Here is a 23039-nt window from a genome sequence, read left to right as displayed (position 1 = left end):
GTAGTCCAAGATGAAATACAAAGCTATCATTGGAACACCCAACAATGTTCTTTACATCAATTGGTGATATACTATAAAGATCATAAAGGTGCACTGAAACACATTTTTTTTACTGTTTTATATCAGACAACATTACTCATATATAACTTATGTGTACACAATATTCCAACTAATCATACCTATATTAAAAACAAAATTTTCCAATCTGTCCAAATTACATTTATTCACTGATGATTGCGCAGGACAGTACAAAATTTGTAAAAGCTTTTACAATCTATGCCAACTAGAGTGCAAATTTGCCCTCTAGTTGGTGTAGTACGGACACTAATTATACAATAATATGCAATCTTAAAAAGAATCAAGGTATTTTTCAACTTGATACTGTCACTTTAGGAGGTTATGTAGCTGTAGTCTATGATGATAAGTGGTAAAAGTAAAAGTTGATGCTTAAGTTGAGTTTCTTCACCCAAAAGGTCCAATCAATCTGTTTTAACTTGCCTGAAAAAGACGATTACTGTTTTATTCCTAACATAAATATATTGAAAAAACTGTCCTACAAGCTTGCTCTAGTTCCGGTAGAAACTATTTGTTTGAAAATGCTGAAAGAGAAATACAAGTAAATGCTGAACTAGAAGTACAAGTAAATGCTGAAATAGAAGTACTAGTAAATGCTGAAATAGACTTACAAGTAAAATGGGAACAATGTTGTGAACTATGACAAACACAGTCAAAGTAACTTACATCTTTAATACCTTTAAAAAAGTTGTATATTTAAGTAACTTTTTAAATTACAGTTACCTTATTTTATTTTAATTACAAATATTTGTTGGGAATTTCTTAAAAAAGTGATATATCTTTGAAATTAAAGTTCTATATGTTTCAGTTTTTTTTCTAATTAGATTTTTTGTGCATAGTAAGATTATAAACAGCTGAAAATATTAACAGCAAAAAAAAAAATTTTGATGGGGTTGTTTTGAGATATTGAGCCCCAAAGTTGGTTTTTAGAAACTAGTTGTTTATTTAAGCATGTTCCTTTTAACCACTTAACGAATTTGCTCGACATATGTCGAGCAAACTTTTTTAGCCAAAAAAAATTTGCTCGAGATATGTCGAGCATTACCAAAAATTGGTATACTTTGAGAGCTAGCTCGCTATATGTCGAGCAAAGCTTCTGATTGGTTATTATGATATCTGATGCGCTTCCTGTACGATAAACTCTTCTTTTTATGACTGCCACGCGCATTATAATCTCAAGTAGTTTTCTATTATTTCAATGTTCATAAATTTATAGAATGCCTTATTTTATTCTTATTATTTATAAATACGTGAAAGTTTCTTGTAATAAAACTACTTTTACAGTTAAAAATTTGAAATTTTTGTATGCGTGATTTTGCCTAGTCTCTACAATTTTACAGTGCCATAAATGTACATTTACGAAAGTTTATGTAATGTTATATAATTAGAGTTTTTAATAAAATCATAAATTTATAAATTTATTGAAATCAACTTTATATTTTATTGTTTAGAAATAGAGGAAATTAAGTTTGCAACTAGGTTCACTTCAATTTTTCAAGAATTTTGCAAGAATTTTATGCAATATTGCAATGCTCGACATATGTCGAGCAAGTTTTCAAAGGTCAATTAGGAAGGTCATAAATTATTAAAATATATTAAAATTTATTAATTATTATTATTTTCCTTTTTTGCATGGTTAAAACAGTAAAATCAATTAAAAAAAAAAATAGATTTGTTTTTGACACACTTTTGAAAATTAATAGGTTCGTTAAGAGGTTAAATTTCAGCAATTTAATTACATTTATTGAATTCAGCATCAAAAAAACATATATGTTTATTTTCATATTTTTACCATTTTTATTTCTTATTTTTTTAAGAAAAGTGTTTTTTCAGAATGTTATGAAAACCCGGTCATTTTGGGAAACCAGGTCAATATTCAAATTGCAGTATCTTGTCAACCGCTCAACATTTTTAGCTGAAATTTTGCATGCAATATTTTTTTTATAATTGGGAATAATGTGTCAATATATAACATAAAAAGAAGACACATGGTTCAATGAACTGGGTGATTTGATGTGGAATTACCCTTGTGTTAAATACAATATTTTGTTATTTAAATACTGTGGCAATACATGTCTTCACATATACAAAGATAATTAAGCTTCAACATGTGTTTATTTAATGTTATTAATCTTGATTTTTATTGTTATAAAGACCTATAAGAAAAATAAACTTTTTTTCAAAGTATGATATATTTTTCTATTTTCTTGCTCTATGTAAACTTTGTTGGGTTAAAATAAATTCCGCTGAGGTAATGATAATAATAAGCCCGAAAAACCAGCATTAATAACATTCTCACTATTTTTCATTATCTTACTACTTTCCAATTTGTATTCTTTGTAAGTAATTTGTATTCTTTGTAAGTTATTTGTATTCTTTGTAAGTAATTTGTATTCTTTGTAAGTAATTTCTATATATATAACATTCTATTTTTCATATTTCTCACTATTTATCATTATCTTATTGTTTTCCAATTTGCATTCTTTGTAAGTAATTTATATATATATAACAAATGCTTCAAATCTAGAACGATTTGCTGTAACAGTGTTATAACATATTTTTGGGAGATCTCAAAACATTATTATTAGATGATGATGTCTGGCAGTTTTTTATTAAAAATTATATTGTTTTTGTTTTCGTTTCTAGAAAGAAAATAAAACCTAATAAAAATAGGGTTGGAATGGAGATGGGAATTAACTTAATAGAGGCAGTAGTAGTATAAGATAAGAATAGAAAAACTTATGTGGGTATAGGGATGGTTTCTGTCCTCATGTCACTCTTGAGTATTCACCAGGTCTCTCTCGAGTATGCATAGCAAAAAAAAAGGAGTATAGAATATTATTATTGAACATTTTTTTAAATAAAAATAACTTTGTTGTATTGAGAGATCATGAGGATGCTGCTAAAACCACAGATGGGTTTACCTAAAGACCATGTTCTCACACAGGTATACTCTTTGAAGAAATTTAAAGAGCTTCATCTGTGTAACAACATGTTTGTAGAGCATATAAAATATAAAAGTTATTTATAAAAGAATTAGTTTCAAAAAAATTTTTTTAATTTTATTTCAAAATTTTAATTTCTAATTTTATTTTAAAGTTTTTATTTATGTTTTACTTTACAGTAACAATTGCTTAGATGTTATTGTTTTTCTTTTTGTAAACTTTCAACATTTAGTTTTTTATTTTTAGTTTACTTAACAATAATTTTGCACAAATTTTCTAGACCAATGACATGCAGTTTACAACCCTTCAACTGCTTGGAATGGCTCGAGGTGTTGCTAGTGGAATGAAGTACCTTTCAGAAATGAAGTTTATACATAGGGTAAGTTTGGGTATAGGACACATAGGGTATATAAACATGTTTATGTGGATAAGGTTAGAGTTTTTTTAACTTTTGCAGGGTAAATTTGAGTTTTTAGATACAGAATACATTTTATTACATATATTGGATATATGTAATAAAATGTATTTTATTACATATATTCAGGATACAGAATACATTTTATTACATATATTGTATTACATAGAATTACAGGAATACATGATTTATACAAACAGTAAGTTAAAAGCAGTTCTTAGAAATTTTAAAAGCAACATGTTGTTTTTTAAGAACAGCATAGTGTTTTTATTAAACATTTCATTTTTTAAGTCACTTGATATTTCTTGGCCAAAGTAAATAACAGTATAACTAACCCAACGAAAAAACAATGTGCACATTTTTACATAGTTTCAAATTAAAACTAAGCTTTTTTTAAAATGTATCATTAATAAATTTCAGAATTGTATTTATTTTAAAAGAAAATCAAATCATCAAATTTACCCCACTACTTGAAATATGTAATCTTTATGCCCTGCTGCCTTGTAGGATTTGCTTTTCTTGGTGAAGGCACAGATAAATTTTTTGGTGCTTTTAGTTTCTTTGGGACTCTTGGTTTTGTTAAGTTGGTGTCTTAATGAAAATATTAATCTTCGGTCATTTTAACTCCCTTACTTGTAAAAGGCCTTTTAGGCAAAGACTTCAGGGCTAAGCAGAACATTTTAGTTAACCAGCCTCGCACTCTTCGTATAATAGGTTGACCTAGATGTAAATCTGTGTTAAATTGTTTCCTGCTTAGGACGCGTAATGCTGGATCTTTGTCTCTACATAGTTTGTTTTAGTTAATTAGGTTTTCGCTTGTGTCTCATGCAATGCAACACTATAGTACAGCTCTAAAACTCAGTTTAATGGTTCTGAGGCATGGCTTTTAGTAAGTTTTTTACTAAGTTTTTAGTTTGTAGTAAGGTTTCCTAAACTCTGTAGTAGCTCTCAGACAAAGTGATTCCATTAATAGCTGTAAAGTGTTAGGGTATTAAAAGTGTCTAATTGCACATGGAAGGTGTCCCTTTTAGTGCTTTTAGTGTGCATTGCCAAGGCCACAACAAGGAGCTCTTTATTATAACTTAATTAGTAATGAAAGGTAATTAGTAGGAATGAAGTAACTGATCAGTTTATTGCTAAGGGTGTCACACATTATTCATGATTCAAGTTCTCTAATTATTAAATATATGAATAACAAATAAAACTATTTACTAAGAGCTTTTTGGTAGGTAGCTGTTGTAGATGGCTTTGTTTTGAAGCCTCCTTAGGCTTCATGTTGTACTTAGGCATTTCAGGTTTGAATGTAAAACAATGTTTTCGGATCAGACTTTTAGAACCATAGCCGTTGTATACCACAAATATTTGTGACTGCCTTAGCATAATATTCTTCCAAATGTTTTAAAGAAATGAAGTCCTTATCTTCCCTATTAACTTCCATAAATCAGTGGGACAATTTAACAGCAACATCCATCGAGTGGTTTGGAACAAATTTTCTTGTTCCGGAATTCCTGCTGGCTTATTAAACAGCACAAAAGTTTTTTTCCCAATCATTATATAAGTGGCTGGACAATAAGTTCTTGTTATCCACTTACTCAATGTGTGTAGTACGTAATACATATAACCAAAACTTTACTGTGAAACAACTCTTGTTCTGTTTGCCTGAATTATCAGTGAACGCTTAAGTCGCAATAGGCAAGAGATCATTTCCTCACAACTCTATTTCTAAAATGCAAAAAGTGTTATGTTAACCGTTACTGTCAGTATTATTATTAACAATTTAATTACTATTATTAACATCATATTATTAGTAATTATTTAAAAATTATAATATATAACTAATATCATGCTAATATATAATAATATATAACTAATATAATGCCTAAGACAAAGAACTGTCATTTTCAAATAGAATGGCTATACTATAAAAAGTATTCTTCTTGGGTAAAATTTTGTATTTCAAATTCTAAAAAAGCAAGCTATAGTTGGTGCAGAACGGATATTAGTATTTCTAACATGGGGTTCTCATCCAACTGTAAGAAGCATAAATTTAATGCAAAGACACATAATGCAGCAGATATATTCTTTACTGGTAGTTCATTAGTTTTTTATTTTAATTTAAGTTTTTTTACTTTTATCTATATATATATATAAATATATGTTTTCTTGAATTTTGGAAAGCTTTTAGCAAATTAATTGGCTGTGTTCTATCAGTAACTTGCATAAAAGTTCTCTTAATTAAAAAAAAATATCTAAACTATAAATCAGCACAGCCTGCTATTGAGGATCTTCAATCTTTAGCTCTGGTTACTTAGGCAGAAATAATGTGCAGCTTGTTTCCCAAAGAATGGTTTATGACCACATCAATTCCTTTGACATTGTTATTCATCAGTATGAGCTTTCCAGTGATCTTTTAAAAAGCTGAAGGTTAGCATAAAACAGTACAGTTCAGTGTTGAAGGAAAATAAGGATCTGTTAAAGGTAGACAAAGTAAGCAACAAACTTAAATTGATTGATGAAGAATTTGTAATTATAAAGAAACAGAAAAATTTTTTGCAAAATGCATCAAAGTTTTCAAAACTGATGCAGAGAAGTTAAGCATTGAAGCAGAAGAAAATATCTTTTTCCGATTGTTCAAGTTTTTTTTAGTGATATTTCACTAAAAAAAATTTAACAATCTAAAAAAAAGATTAAACAGAAGTGTTTGATAACCTAGTGTATCTATATACATATAAAATGTTTTTTAACTTGTACCATACTATATACAACTATACTACAACATATATTTATGTTTATATATAAAGCATATTTTGAAGACAACATATTTTGTTTTTTTCTGGTCAAGAAAAGATCAATTTATTTTTGAAAAACCCCAAATTATTCTTGAAAAGTCCTGGAAATTTCTTGGAATTTTAAATTAGCTTTTGGCTGGCCACCCTGCAAGAGTACAAAGGAATAATTTTTTGCAAACTCACTTGTCAAGGTTTCTGTGGTAGTTGTGTAGTAGTAGAGTGCTTGTTTCTACCACTACACCAGTACCACTTTTTCTTTGCTTTCAAAGCAAGAAATTCTGAGTTTGATCCCCACCACATCCCTGATAGTGCCACACTTAACTTATCTCTCCATGCAGCAGCCTTGTTTGTCAAGGAGGAGAGAAAGAGTTAAAACCAAAAAAAAAGTAGCCTCTGCGATTTTAGTGGCCCTTTCAGCCTTAGAGAGGTAAACAACATTAAAAAAAATTTATATATATTTCCTACTAACATAAGCTTTACCATCAATTCGGTTTTTATGAGCTGTATTTCTTTCCCATTAGCTACATCTTCATGTTTTTTTACATCCAGGATGTTTTGCTCTTCTTTGGTCATAGTTCATCTGGATTGTCATCATCTACAACATAAAGGATTATTACAAAGACTTTTCCAGTTTGATTCTAAGTAACAGAAATAAAAAGGAAACACCAATGATGTTTGTTTAATTAAAATGGTTTTCTTATGAGTAACCTACATTTTGTAAACATTTTATTTGTACCTAATAAAGCACTAATTTTTATAACTTTTTATATTGTTTATTATTACATCTGATGGTAATAAGTATACTTAGTAACAATGATAAGTAATAGACCTACTAGTATCTGGACTTTCATCTTCATAAGTAGGATCACATTCAGTATTGTCATCTAAAAAACCCAAACCCAACTAATTATAATCACCAAAAAAATAATTGTTCAAAAGAAAGTGGTGCTTGATATCATGGGTTAGATATTTATTAGTAATATCAGCTAAAACATTGGCAAAAGTCTAGGTAGCCTATTTTAAATCTCAGTTAGAGCCATCATAACTCTTTTGTTGTTTATCTGTTAAGGTAGACAATTTTTTTAGTTAAATAATAAGTTTTTTTAGAACTAATTGATCTACTTTTATTTTTTTTATTTTTTAATTCATTTTAATCTGTTTGGAAAATTGTTATTGGAATGGGAGTAAATCAAGTTTTAGGGTAGTTTTGCCCAAGCATCCCTGTTTTATAATAAAACTTCTGAGGTTGATGTAATAGAACAATTCCATTCATTATTTTGTACTTATATTATTTCAGTATTACCCTACTTTTTCAAAAATTATTATATTATCATATAAAACATAATACAATAAACTGTTTGAAAAAGTTGCACTTTTCTTCAAAGCGGTAAGGAAGAGGATCATCAGGATCCAAATTACTCCTTATTGTAGCAGTATAACATTTACTTGCACAATTACACAATTGTTACAATTGCTGTTAAATACTAAAAACAGTATTCTGTTAAAACTATTAAGGAAGTATGATATATAGTTCAATATTATTAAGGAAGTATATATATATATAGTGATCAACCGAAACTACTCCTTGTCACAAAACAATGTATGTATGTTTGTATATATATATATATATATATATATATATATATATATATATATATATATATATATATATATATATATATATATGTTTCAGTATTGGTTTCAATCAAAATTTTATTTTAAACTGATACCAAAATTTAGGTTTTGTTGAAATAGATTAAAAAATTTAATTTTAAATTACAATAAATTAAGTTCAATTATAAACTTTTGGAACAATTTTTTTGAGTTTAGGACTATGGAAACATAAGTATTGGGTAAAAATCACATATGAAATGCTTTGTTTTAGGCCAACTATTATAAAAAAAACTATTCCTTATACAATTCTCCAGACTCATCAAAACCAATTCATCAAATCTCTCCAACACAATACTCTTCACATTTTTACTAGTACATTTCATCAAAAATCAAGCAAATGTCTTGAGATGTCTTACCTTCTAATTTTAAATGTTTTGCATAGTTTAGAGCATCAATAACAAGATTGATGGTAAAGGCTTCTTCACACTAAAGTTGGTATGACTGCATAGAAGTATATCATAATATGAGTGAATAATTTATAATATTGGCTGAAAAAAAAAGGTTTCTCGTTATATTTAATTTGCTGTAATTCAGTCAATACAGATGAAAGTTGTGATTTAATGTAGGTAGGAAAATATAGCATACTTTTACAAGATGCAAGACAATCTCTTCCTTGACAAAACCACTGAAACAAGGTGAACCTTTTTAAAATAATTTAGCATACATCTCATTATTTACACTAATGCACTCTGTATCTTCTGGAATAGATAAAGTGCTATGACTTAATTTAATTATTCAATAAAATTACATGATCATCATACATGATTACATCATCATACATGATTACATCATCTTACATGATTACATCATCATACTTCAAGAATGAAAAGATTGTTCAATTTAAGATTACATACACGAAATTTTTTCTTTTTTCACTTTCTATTTAAAGTATTTAAACCAGATTTGTTTTGGTAGCAGGAGAAAATTCCCCAAAATAATCACATCAAAAAATTTTAAATTACAATAAATTAAGATATATCCATATATTAGTTGTTTATAATATAAAGATTTTATATATACTTATTCTACAAGCAAAAAACCTATTGCTTCATTTTTGATACAACAACTGATAAATAGGTAGAAAATGTAAATGAGTGTACATACAGTGGGTGGCCATATTGTTAGAGACACTTTAATAATTTACTAATTTTAAAAACTACTTTAGTAGTTTTAAAACGTACCTTGTAGTTATTTTAAGTTGTTTGTAGTTATTTTAAGTTGTTTGTAGTCGTTGTTTTTATTTTTAGAATATAAAGCAATACAATTACTTTTTCAAAGCTATTTATTTTTTATAAAAAGTTTTGATAATCCTAATATTTTGTAATGCCAATTACAAAATTTTAGTACACTCTCTTGAGACTAGGGTTGTTATGCCACTCTCTTGTTTAATTACATTCTAATATTGAGTAAAGTTAGTTAAGGTTTTAATCGAAATGTTTTATTAATTGGTTTATTTACAATCATGAGAATTTGTATATCCATTATGTGAACAATCTTATATGTTGTTTATATTAAGGATCTTGCTGCACGCAACATATTGGTTAATGAAGATTATTGTTGTAAGGTGGCAGATTTTGGAATGAGTCGTAAAATCAATATTGATGATACCTATGAAACAAAGGTTTTCAACATTTTTATTTTTATAATATATTTTATTTTAAAATTGCTTCATTTTATTAAGTCAATAGTTATTATAAAAAAAAAGAAAAGTATAGAAGATAAATATATGTAGTTCTTGAAGAACAGAGCAATAATAAAGTATTAAAAACACTTTTTACTAACACATGCTTTTTTATGTAACTTTTTTTTTCAACTCTTCAGGTTTTTAAAAGATTCATCAAGAAGGATTTTAGATGGTTTTTTCAATATAAGATAATTTCATTTATTATTATTAGTCAATAGTTAATTAATTAAAATTAATTTCCAAAACTTCTTCTGCAAAATGTGAAAATACTTTTAAAAATAAGACAGTTTTTTTAATTTTATTTTAAAACATTTTATTATTTAATTTCAAGAAGTGTTTCTACTATATATAGTCATCATTAGTTATAATATATTTGTTTAAAACGGTATAAAATATAATTGTAAAAATAAACATATTAAAAGCCATAAAATTGATTACAAACTTCCTATATAAAAAAAAATTACTAAAAATCATTTAACAAGTCTCAAATATAACAAAAGAACCGGTAAATTATTTTAAATAGTATGAGTCATTTTAACATGATTTACTTGTTTATTCATATTTGGTTTTTCTCATCCTATATGATCACTTTATTTATTTTTTAATTCAATTTTGTTATTAGCATGATTGAAAGTTGAAAAGCATTTATCGCTTTATTTATAAATAAGAGAGTTTTTATCCCTTCTGTAGTGTCCAATCATTTGTGTCTTTAAGTGGCACGTAGTTTTGCCAATACAATAGGATTTACATCTTTTATTTTATTTTATGAAAAACTGTTGTAATTGTTGAACTGTTTGACTTACATATATAAAACTCAAGTATATATTTTTGAGTTTTCATCCTTTTCCATGGTAAAGATATTAAAGAGTTTTTTTGTTGATGCAATCCAAGAATAAAAATGCATGGTTTACTGAGGGGAAAGCAGCAAAAATGTCATCTAAATAACATTTGTAAAACAACGACTTCACTCCATTGTAAGATTTGACCTATTTTTCTTCAAAATGACCCATAAACAGATCAGCAAGTACAGGTGCTGATGGATAACTCATAGCAAGGCCATCAGTTTGGTCATAAACCTGTCCTTTAAAGTAAAAATGCGTTTGTGCTGTTGCAAAAAGAAAGAGTTTTTTAAAATTATCTTTTGTTAATTTTAAGATTTGTATTGTTTTTTTTGGGATATCTAAAGATACAAGAAAAATTTTAAATAGATTTGCTTTGTTTTCTTCTTTAACCAATTTGAAAGAATTTTAGTACAAAATTTAGACATTATTAATGGAGATAATAAATCTTGAAGAAATCAAGCCAAATGAAAATTTTAAGTGTCAACAGATGATACAATAGGTTGAAAGTATATATCATGACCAGAAGACCTCACTTTATGCATTTTCGGAAGACCCTATATGCAAGCAGGATGAGAACCTGTAGGATAAGTTTTATTATAATTCAAATCATCAAGGATATACATACAACATACATATATATATATATATATATATATATATATATACATATATATATATATATATATATATATATATATATATATATATATATATATATATATAATTATATATATACATATATATATATATATATATATATATATATATATATATATATATATATATATATATATATATATATATGTGTGTGTGTATATATATATATATATATATATATATATATATATATATATATATATATATATATATATATATATATATATATATATATTTACATATTATTTTTATTTTTATTTATTTATTTTTAAAAATTAGTTCAAGTCCATATAAGTACAAGTGTGCATTAAAATAACCCATGCCCTATCATTTTATATTAAAGAATACAAAAACAATTCTATGTACATCTTGTAGTGTAAATGTAATTTAAACCAATGAAGAGTAGCTACATCAGGCTCCTCTATGTTGACACAGTTAAGCTGCAGAAAGCAGCTGGTCAAGAAAATTACAATAAAAATTCTTTAAACAAATATACAGATGGTGAATCAACTGCTTGCTGTGAAAGAGCGTTCCAGTGTTTTGTTGCTCTATTTGTAAAAAAGTTTTCTCAATGCAACCTTTGACTAGTTGAGGCATTAATCGCTAATTATGTCCACGAAGATTGTAATTTGTTTTTGAATTTAGTAGAATTTGAGGGAAATGAAAGTTAACTTTGTCAATCTGTTGAGTAAGTTTAAACTGCTGGATTAGGTTGCCTCATTTCCTGCGATCCTCAAGCGATGTTAGTTTCAGCTTTTGTAATCTTTCCTCATATGGTAAATGTTTTATCTCAGATATTATATTTGTTACACGCCTTTGCACTTTCTCCATCATCACAATATCTTTTTTTAGGTCAGGAAACCAGAACTGTACTGCAAAATCTAGATGTGGATGAATGTATGCAAGGTACAGTGTTTTCCATAAAACTAGTCTGCGGCTACGTAAAGCTTTTCGGAGACGAATAAACATTTGATTCGCAATTGAGACGGCTGAAAAAGATTTTCATTTTTGATGAGTCTTTATTGATGAAAAACAGTGTTAAATGAAAAATGTTTTTTAAGTGATTTTCTACCAATTTATATATATGTACACAAGTATTAGCTATGGCAGCCCCAGCTTCATTTGGTATTATGTATCTAAGTGTATATAACTGTATAACATCAAGCCTCTATACCAAAATTGACATTCTATATCTAATTTCCTCTAAAGAAAATTTATAATGTATAATTATAAAAGTTGGAAGTTTGAATTGTATATAGCGTATGACAAGTATATAAATAAAAATTTATAAAAATCAATGTAAAAAGAGCAAAATATATTTTGTAGAGAATAAGTTAGATAAAAGTTAAAAAATTTTAAATAAATAGTACTAAATAAAAATAATAGACTTTTAGTCTGTCCATACATAAACTGTCAATGTATGATCAATCAATGTATGAATACTGAGGTACATTGGCTGACTTGAATAGAAATTGACTCTCTCTATTCAAGTCAGCCAATGTATTACTTTTAATATATTTAAAGTAGCACAATTAATAATATAGAATTATTAATAAAATATTAACTTAAATTATTATTAAAAAGTTAATTTATTGCAACATTTTAATAGCAAACATAAAAACCATGATGTGTAGTTAAAAAATTTTTAGATTGACTTTGCTTTAACATCTTTTCGCTTTAACAACCCTCTTAGTGCTGATATACTGTAAAAAGCTTATACTGATGATATAACTTTTACTATTTCTTGTGCAGTTAATAAAATATGCATAATGCAGTTTTGATATACAGTTTTAATAATACAGTATCATCTTGTGAGAATTATTAACTTGTACAATTTTTTTAAAAACTAGTAACAAAAAAAATATTGTTTTCTGATAAAACATCGAAAAAGTGTCAATGTATTTTTAAACAGTGACAAAAATATTGCCTCAAATACATGATCGTTTTACCTGGGGAATATACTGACAATCTTTATCACAGAGAGTGTTTATTTACAGAAATCATGAAAAAATATACTACCTCTAAGTCTCTAAATTAAAAAAAACCTATGAAACAGTTGAAGAAAAAGAAAAACAGAAAAAGGAACTTTACACAGCATTTTTAAGCAATTTTTTTTTGTACTTTGTTTCATTTGTCTTTTACTTCATAAAAATTTCAATTTATAGTATTGGATCTAATATATTTATGATGATAAATAAACTTGTAACAGCTATTTTATTATGACATTTTGCTATCTACATATTGCAACTTTGAAACAAATGTATTACTATGATACATCGTTAGCTACATATTGTAGCATTGTAGCTAGCTACAACATAACAACAAATATTTTTACTTTTAAATTTATTATAATATTTATTTAATTTTACTATTTTTATTATGCTAGTATATTGCTTGTTTTTAGTTAGCAATTTTAAAGCAGTCCTGGTGTAGTTGTTAGAGTTCTGGCTTCAAAACTGGTGGTTCATGGTTCAAAACCAGCTCTGACCATATAGGTATCATTGGTAAGGAAAGAGGTGTGAACTTCCTGGTTCAATGCTATACAGCAATGTTCTATGATTTATGACCTTTAGAACTTCTTGAACCTAAATAACTAATAAAGTAGTGAAAACAATATTTTTAAAACTTTAAATTACATAATATATATGCATAATAATACAGGTAAAAACAATATTGTAACTTGTTAAAAAATAACTATACAGGTAGTCGGCTAAAAAGCTGTGGTGCGTATACACACCACAGCATTTTATCTAGCGCTATTGTTATTGTTATATTATCTTAACAACTAGTCTGTATCTAATTGATAGTTACATATGGTAGTTATGTAGCTGTCAACATGGTTGTTTCAGATAAACTACTAAAATAATAAAAATTAAAAAAAGTTAAAAACCCCAAGCAAAAAATGATAAAAATTTGGGTGGTATAAATAAAAATCTGGTATTGATATTAAATGTATTGTGTCAGTTTGTTTAGGAGCAAGTAAGTTTATAAATTAATAATATGTAATAATAATAATAACAGTATATACTGAATTTGAATAAGTAATATATAAATTAAAAATGAATTTAAAGGATGAATTTGAATAGGAAATATATAAACATAGAATGTAAAATTTGTTGTTTGTTGCTAGCTATTTTTGTTATTAATCCTTATGTCCAAATTGCTGTCTTTATTATTACGAGTTGTGGCTAACAATCCTCATAGCCAAATCTCTGTCTTTATTGTTACAAGTATCGCTAACTAGTCACCAGCTGATTTTTCCACCGGATATCTTTGCTGTTGCAATACATTAACTTTTTATTAATTTGTTAAGAACGTACGTAATTTTATATTATTAGTTGTATTTTAAATATATTGAAAGCAACATACCTTCAGAAAACAGACATCTGTTTACTATTGCTAGAAACAGGTCACGAAATCTGTTATTCCATCTCTCTCAGAAACTTCTGGAGAATCTTTAACAGTTTTTTATATTAAGGACAAATCTATTATTCCACCTCTCTTGAATGGTTTAAGTTTTGTTACTTTACCTAAAGACAAAGCTGAATTGTTTGCTAAGAACTTTTCATCAATCTCATCTCTTGATTCCACTAGTCACATCCTACCTGATATAGCTGACAAACAGGTTGATCCATTGATTGACATTAATATCACTCCAGCTTCTGTATCTAAAGTCATTTCCTGCTTAGACTTCTACAGCTTGTGATCCAAACAACATACCTGTTGTAGTCTTGCAGAAGTGTTCTCTGGAGCTGTCATATATACTTTCAAAACTTTTTAAGAGCTTGTCAGAATCTTTTTTTCAAGTCTGCTGGAAAGTGACATTTGTTATCTCTATTTTCAAAAATTCTGGAGAGCAATCTGACTTGTTTAACTACTGTCCCATTAGTCTTCTTCCTATCATAAGCTAGGTTTTTGAGTCTTTAATTAACAAACACTTAATCTCTCATCTTGAATCGAATAAGTTCTACTGGTGATTTATTAACGTTTATAACTGATAGCTTTTGTTGTGCATTAGAATGATGTGGAGAGGTTAAGGCTATTGCTCTGGACATTTCTAAAACCTTTAATAAAGTTTGGCATGCTGATCTTCTCCATAAGCTATCTTCTTATTGTGTATCAGGTAACATTTTTAAAACTATTGAACCCTTCTTTACCAATCATAGTATAAAGGTTCTCCTCGATGGACAGCACTTTTCTTCATTTTTTGTAACTGCAGTGGTTCCTCAAGATTATATCTTTGGTCCAATACTTTTTTTAATTTCTATTAACAATCTCCAAGAAATTCTCACATCTAAGGTGGCATTATTTGCTGATGGTACTACCATTTATTTTTGTTTTGATAAGAAGCCAACACTCTATAATTGCTTGGAGGGACATTTGAGCTTGAAAATAATCTCACTTCTGCTACAGCATGAAGTGGCTCTTAGTGATTGGTAAACTTTAACTCAGATAAAACTCAATTTTTTTTTCAGCTAATTGTTGTTGCAACTATCTAGATCTTCCTATATTTATGAACAGTAATGTACTTGATGAGTCATCTACCCTTCACCTTCTACGATTAAATCTTACTTTCAATCTTTCTTGAAACCATATGCAAATCCATTGCAAATTCATTGCACGATTATTATTTGTAGATCAAATCCATTGCAAAATTATTTCTAGCGGATCATCGATTGATGTCTTTTCTCTTCTAGACAAGGTGCAGAAGTTTATTGTAAACATAGTTTGACCTGCCATTACAGCTAAGCTTCAACATTGTCATAAAGTTGCTTCTTTTTCTCTTTTTTATAAATACTTTAATGGTGCTGCTTTAAAAGAGTTAATGTCTTTTGTGCCATCTACTAAAATTCATTCTCGTGTTATTCAATTAAGTCTTATCCTTTTACTATAACTCCAAAAATATTATTTGTCTAGTTTTTTTCCTTGAGCATCAGTTCTTTGAAATTTGCTTCCTTAATCCTGATTTCCTGATTCATATAATTTGCAAACTTTTAAGTCGTCTGTTAATTGTTATTATGCTATTTAAACTTCCTTTTTTTTTTTTTGCCCAGTAGCTTCCAACTCTAACAGTGGTTGCTTGCAAAGAGCAATTAAACACAATTTTTGTAAATAAAGAACATTTTTGTAAACAAAGAACAATGAGAAATGGAGGTCTAAAAAATGGATAGATCTTTTTATTTTCTTTAAATTTGTAATATCTTAATTTAGTGTCTGACATTTATCTGAAACAGTTTATTCATCTTTATCCAGAACAATTAATTCTAAGGTCTCAAAGATATGACTATAATTTTGCATGTAAATTTTTAATAGAAATGGCTCTTGGTGACCACCTTGTCCCACTCAGGCTTTTGATAGTAACTTTCTTATTCTTTCAAACAAATACTTTTTTGTTCTTTCTACAAGAAAATGCAAAGAATAGTTTAATCAAGGAAAGCCATGATGATTTTTGAATTTTTGTTGGTTGTTTATAGACTTATTTTTGTTTTACACATTATTTTTACGATGTTAATTTCCTCTTCGTTCTGTTTTTAAACAGTAAGGGAAACTCATGTACCTAGGGCTTCCTTGTACCTATGGCCACCCGACTTTATTTGATAACTATAAAATCATGCATCTCAGTCGGGTGATAAGTTCAAAATTTTTTAATTTTATATCTTATTTTGATTCTCAAAGAGTGTTGCTTTAGCAAGATTGTTTCACAATCCCAGAGGAAATGCTTATCTATAAGTTCTTGTATATTATTGTTTGTTACTTAAGTACTAAATGCAATGTTCAATAAGTTTCCTCTCAATCCGGGTTTGTTAATTGATGAAATTTTTCATAAGGCTATCAACTCTTGTACAAAAAGCCATATAGTTTGCTTGTACCTAGGGCCATATGTGCGTTTCTCAGATAAAGAGTTTGTTTGATAACGAGATAGATTGTTGAATTTTGATTGGTCAGAGCTTCTTTTTTTTACTGGTTGTTTTAGGATAACCATTCCAGGCATAATAGCTAGTGGCCCTGGTACAAAAAAGCTTATTGTACCTAAGGCCACTAGTTTTGAAGCCCTTCTACATGGCAAACTTTTATAATTTACGTCACTTATATTAATACGATGTAATTAGTAGTTTTTTATTAGAAAAAATTTTATCAATTTTAAGTTTAATAAAAAGTTCACACAATTTTTGTTTGATAAATTTATTTTAAAAATATTTCCTTTTGGAATTAGATTATTCTAGCAAACATTTGTAACAACATTTGATGTTTAAAAATTAATATACATTATCTTATTTTTATCAACTTTTTTTAGCAAATAAAAATTTATCTTGATATTTGCACTAAATATTTTTTTTCAATTTTTTTTCAACATCTTCACTCCCAACAAGGCTGCAAGCAACCACTATTAGAGTTGGGTGTTACTGGAAAAGAAAAGATGAAAATTATAGAGCAAGATAACAAAAATTTGAATTTGCATAAATTTATGATAATGTATTTTTTTTTAGGGCGGCAAAATCCCTGTTCGATGGACTGCACCTGAATGTGTTCAGTATAAAAAATTTACTAGTGCTTCTGATATGTGGTCTTATGGTGTGCTTTTATGGGAGATCGTATCTTATGGAGAAAGACCATACTGGGACTGGGGAAATTATTTGGTAAATTAAATTTTATGCAGTCAAGTTTAAATCCTAAATTAATTTTTAAATCTTTTTATTATTTAGAATTTTCAAGATACTTTTTTATTCTTTAGATAGTATAGATTTTAATTCATTTTATTTTAATTTTAGGTACTTGAACGAATTAATTCTGGATATAGGTTACCTCCTCCCATGGTATGTAAAAGTAAAATGGTTGTTTCAATGGTGCTAGGATCTCAACTTTTAGACAGCCATGAAATAACAAGTTATTTATGTTAATAAATGTTTTCACATCTTTAATTACTAAGCAATAGTTTTTATTAATAAAGAATCATTTTTCGTGCTTATTAATTCATAAGTGTTTATTAATTCATAAATATTTATTAATTCATAAATGTTTATTAATTCATAAATGTTTATTAATTCATAAATGTTTATTAATTCATAAATTCTTCCATGATTTAAATATATTTAGGTCGTAAAATGGCCTATAGACCATTTAAAATTTCTGCATTGCAATTTCTGTATTTTTTGAAAAATGGACAATATTAAAGATGATGTACAGTACTTTACAGTGCTTTAGGACTTTTAGTTCTTGTCACTCAGCAGCCAAAACCTCATAGAATAGATCAGGGTTCAGTGTCTGAAGTGATACCAAATCACTGATTTAAATGCTTTCATAACAGTGACTTAATGTTGCAAGTTAGACCCAGATCCAGCAGATCTGTTATTCACTCATTTGACATAGCGCTAACAGATTATTGTTTGTTCCAATCACTAAGCAGTAGTTTGCTTAATGATTTGACAATGAGAAGGTGTAAAGAGCTCTACATTAATGGCATTTTTTTCTTTACCTAAGTATTATAAAGAAATCATAAACTTTAAGAAAACAAGAAAAAATTAATAATAGATATGTTCTATCAAGTCCATTTTTAATGTTAATTATTAAATCATACTTTTATTGTTGTTGACATTGTGAAGTTACCTACGAGAAAAGAAAAAAAAAACTCGCAATTTAATTATAGGTATAGTTAGTTAGACATATATAGTTATAATTATAGTTAGACAAAGGTTTTTAACCATGGTAATCATTATTGAAAGGTTATCTTGTTAAAAAAAAATTTGTCAACTTTTTTGAGATATTAAAATTTTTTATTTAGTTTGTTCTCATACACCTAATGTTTTTAATAACACTATTTTTTTTTTAAATATTCTCTTACTGCTTTACTTAAAAAATGATCTGAACTTAAAAAATTTCCTTATAAAACAAGTAGTTTAACAAATAACAAAAAGGAAAAAAAAAATAAAAACAAATAACAAATTATAAACTTTTATTTTTATTAGTTATTTTTATAAGTTTGTACATATTTATATATTGTACATACTTTTTTATAAGTTTGTACATATTTAATGGCCAAAATGTTTATTATTCTCCATGAGTTGAGCTTGCTAAGATTTTGCTAAGAAGTTTTATAAAATGCTTCCATCATAGTGTTATCTAGCAGCCAATTTTACTCGAATTTTGATGAACAACTCTATATTAAAAGACTATTGGGACAGCAGTTAAACAAGTCAGATTGTTCTCCAGAGTTTTTGAAAATAGGGATAACAGATGCCGCTTTCCAGCAGGCTGAAAAACAAGATTCAGATAAGCACTTGTTAAAGAGTTTCGAAAGTATAGACTTATCAGAGTATAGTCTATACTTTCAAAACTCTTTAACGTGCCTATCTGAATCTTGTTTTTCAGCCTGCAGAAAAGTGGCATCTGTTATCCCTATTTTAAAAAATTCTGGAGAGCGATCTGATTCGTCTAACTACCGTCCCATTAGTCTTCTTCCTATCATAAGCAAGGTTTTTGAGCCTTTAATTAACAAATACTTAACCTTTCATCTTGAATCTAACAACTTACTTTCTGATCATCAGTATGGATTTCAATCTTCTCGCTCTACAGCTGATTTACTAACAGTAATAACCAATAGGTTTATCGTGCATCAGATAGATGTGGAGAGGTTAAAGCTATTGCTCTTGACATTTCTAAAGCTTTTGGCATCCTGGTCTTCTCCATAACTTTTCTTCTTATGGTGTATCAAGTAACATCTTCAAGATTATTGAATCCTTCTTTATCAATCATAGCATTAAAGTTGCCTTTGATGGACAATACTCTTCATTTTTTATGCTCTTTTTAGTTTACATTAATGATCTTCCAGATATTCTCACATCTAAGGTGGCATTGTTCGTTGATGATACTACCATTTATTCTTGTCTTAATAAGAAACCAACACTCTCTGATTGCTTGCAAGAGGCATTTGAGCTTGAAGAGGATCTCACTTCTGTTACAGCATGGGGCTCACAGTGGCTGGTGACCTTTAACTCAGGTAAATTTCAATTTTTTACAGCTATTTGGTATCTCAATAATCTAGATCTTCCTATATTTATAAATGGTAATGTACTCGATGAGTTATCTACCCTTAATCTTGTAGGATTAACTCTTACTTCTGATCTTTTTTTGGAAACCATATATCAAATCCATTGCAAATCAGCATCTGCTAAGGTTGCATATCTTTATCATGTTTGCCACTTTCTTACTTTGGATTCTATTCTTTACCTTTATAAATCTCAAATCTGCCCTTGTATGGAATACTGTTACCATATCTGGGACGGATCTTTCAATGATGCTCAAAAAGGCATTGTAAACATGTTGGATCTGCTCTTGCATCCAACCGCCAACCATTATCACATTGTTGCTTCTCTTTCTTTTTTCTATAAATACTATAATGGGCACTGCTCTAAAGGGCTAATGTCTCTTGTGCCATCTAATAAAATTCATTTTTTTGTTTCTTGTCATTCTATTAAGTCTCATAGTTAAAGTATACCACAGATAACTTTTTTCTCACTATATTTTGGCAGGTGGTGTTGAGAGTTAAAGTATACCACAGATTTAGATAACTTTTTTCTCACTATATTTTGGCAGGTGGTGTGGCATCAGTGAAATTCACTCCCCTTACTTCAACTAAATTCAAAGTGGTTCTTGCTTTTGGCAACATTTCATTTGTGGTCTTTGTTTTTTTTTAATAAAAAACTCATACAAAGTTTTTGTTTAAATTTATACATTTTTGTAACCTACAAATATTAACATTAAATACCACTTAAACAAATAAAAAAAAAAGTAAAACAATTGTTAAAAAACTAATAAAATGCAAAAAAAAAATACAAAAAAAAACTGCAAAGCAATTAAAGCTTCTAGCAATTTGTCTTTTGAGGCAAAACAACTACATAACTATTGTGATTGTCACAGCAATCACAATGGCAACTTTGTGACTCTAGTGTGAAGAGTACTATAAGGCTAGCAATTAGACAAGTACAAGGATAAAAGCTAGGAAACTTCTCATACAAATATACAAGCTAATATAATAAACCAAGCTACTCAATTTAAAAAATCTAACAGATTAAAACAAATTATATTTTCAGTTAGTGTTTGTGAAAAAAATTGTCTCAGTCTAATAGTAGTGGACGGCATGGCATCTGTGTGCTTGAGGTTAGGAATCCTAGCTTTAAGTTATTATTAAATCCTAATACAATCATTTAATCTAGAAACCTTTTTGTTTTGAACTTTTATTGTTTTAGAGATTAGAAAAAATCATGTAAATTTTAGGAAAATTGGTTGACTTTGTTGAATTAGAAACAAATTGGAATTGATTGAGTGTTAAAAAAGTACATGATATTCTTATATGTTATGAAATAGTATATGGTGTTCTTTGTATATCTACATAGCTATATATGTATATGAAAAACAATTGTAATAAACATCTGAGTCAATTGAAAAATTAAAACCTGTTTTACAAACAGAAAATTTATTACTTTAAACTATTTAAAATTAAATACATTCTAGATCATTTGTTTTTACATTTGAGTATTTCTAGGGTTGTCCAAAGATCATACATAATCTAATGTTACGATGTTGGGAAAAAGATCATTTAATGCGACCAAAGTTTTCAGAGGTTGTTTCTTTACTTGAAAATTGGATAAAAAATCCTGAATTGTTAAAAGAGAAAGATTCTTCAACAGTTAAAAAAAGGTAGTAACATTAATAAAAACCGGTTTAAACAGTCTTAAAATTTAAGACTGTTTTTGGTTTTATTTAGTACATAAGGTAGTAACAAGGTTAAGGTAGAAACAAGGTTAAGGTAGTAACAAAGTTATGGTACTAATAAGGTTAAGGAAGTAAGGAGGTTAAGGTACTAACAGGGGTAAGGTAGTAACAAGGGTAAGGTTGTAATCAGGTTAGTAAAAAAGGACTTAGTATAATCTTAGTATAAACTTAAAATCAGTTTTGACTTAATTTTATGTTTGGCCTAATGAAGAAAACCTTGATTATTCAATTTTATGTTTGATTAAGAAATAAAAATCTTGCTTATTCAATTTTATGTTTGATTTAGTGATGGAAGTCTTGATTATTCAACTTTAAAAACAGTTAACCAATGGTTGGAAGCTATTGGAATGGAGAAATATAATAAAAACTTTCTTGAAAAAGATTTTGTTACACTTAAACAAGTGGTAAAGAGTATAATCATTGAAGAAGATCTTTTAGATTTTGGCATTGGGCCAGTTGGTCATCGCAAAAAAATATTTAAATCCATAGAAACTATTAGAAATCAGGTTTTATAATTATATTTCAGGTTTCATATTGTATTTACTTTATTAAGTACACTTTATATCTATTTTATATTTTATATACTTTGCTTATTTACATTGCGCTTGTCTATTGTTTTACTGTTTTACTTTTAAATGTTTTTTTAACTTTATAAATATTTTTTACAAATAAAACTGTCTGTTAAAAGCTGTCAAATTTTAGTCCCCTAAAAATCTTCTTAACAAGTTTTTGAGGGGACTTGTTGAAAACAAATTTTTCCTGCACTAAACATCTATTTAATGTTGATTGGAAGACTTTTTTTGTTAGCGAAAGAAAGTTTTTTCATAAAAAAAGTGTAATTGAACTTTTTAAATATAATTTTATATTATTTATGAATAAACAGTCTGATTCCAATGTGGCTTGCAGTCAAATGTGCATTATTTAGCAACTGTTTTAATACAATTCAGTAGGATTTAATATGCTTACATAAGTTTAATACTATGGTGAAAAATAAACAAAATCCTAAATTTTAAAGAATTGAAATTAACCAGATTCTTAAAAGACTGAAAGTTTTTATTCTTATCAGTATTATAGACTATTTCTTAAGTTATAACTTTTTATGATTTTTTTTATTTGTTTTTGTTTTTTGTTTTGAGATGTTGTTTTTTTGTTGATAACAAGTAAAAATTGATCAGTAGGGAGGTCTCA

The 23039-nt window shown here is 27.5% G+C and overlaps 1 protein-coding gene across 1 annotated transcript in view; it reads left to right on the top strand.

Moving 5' to 3' along the window:
• LOC100204287 (ephrin type-A receptor 4-A-like) overlaps positions 1-22357 on the top strand; it is a gene marked incomplete at both ends in the record, with an annotated part of 40178 nt that extends 17821 nt beyond the window's left edge. The window contains 6 exon segments of the mRNA NM_001309788.1: positions 3301-3399; positions 9415-9519; positions 17570-17719; positions 17852-17896; positions 21622-21776; positions 22138-22357. Coding sequence (NP_001296717.1) covers positions 3301-3399; positions 9415-9519; positions 17570-17719; positions 17852-17896; positions 21622-21776; positions 22138-22357 — 774 coding nt within the window.
• Between the last annotated feature and the right edge of the window lie 682 nt (positions 22358-23039).

The sequence above is a fragment of the Hydra vulgaris genome, chromosome 06, assembly GCF_038396675.1.
Source record: "Hydra vulgaris chromosome 06, alternate assembly HydraT2T_AEP".
Classification (NCBI taxonomy): domain Eukaryota; kingdom Metazoa; phylum Cnidaria; class Hydrozoa; order Anthoathecata; family Hydridae; genus Hydra; species Hydra vulgaris.
The sequence above is the reverse complement of the archived record's forward strand: the minus strand, read 5'-3'. Positions and strand labels throughout refer to the sequence as shown.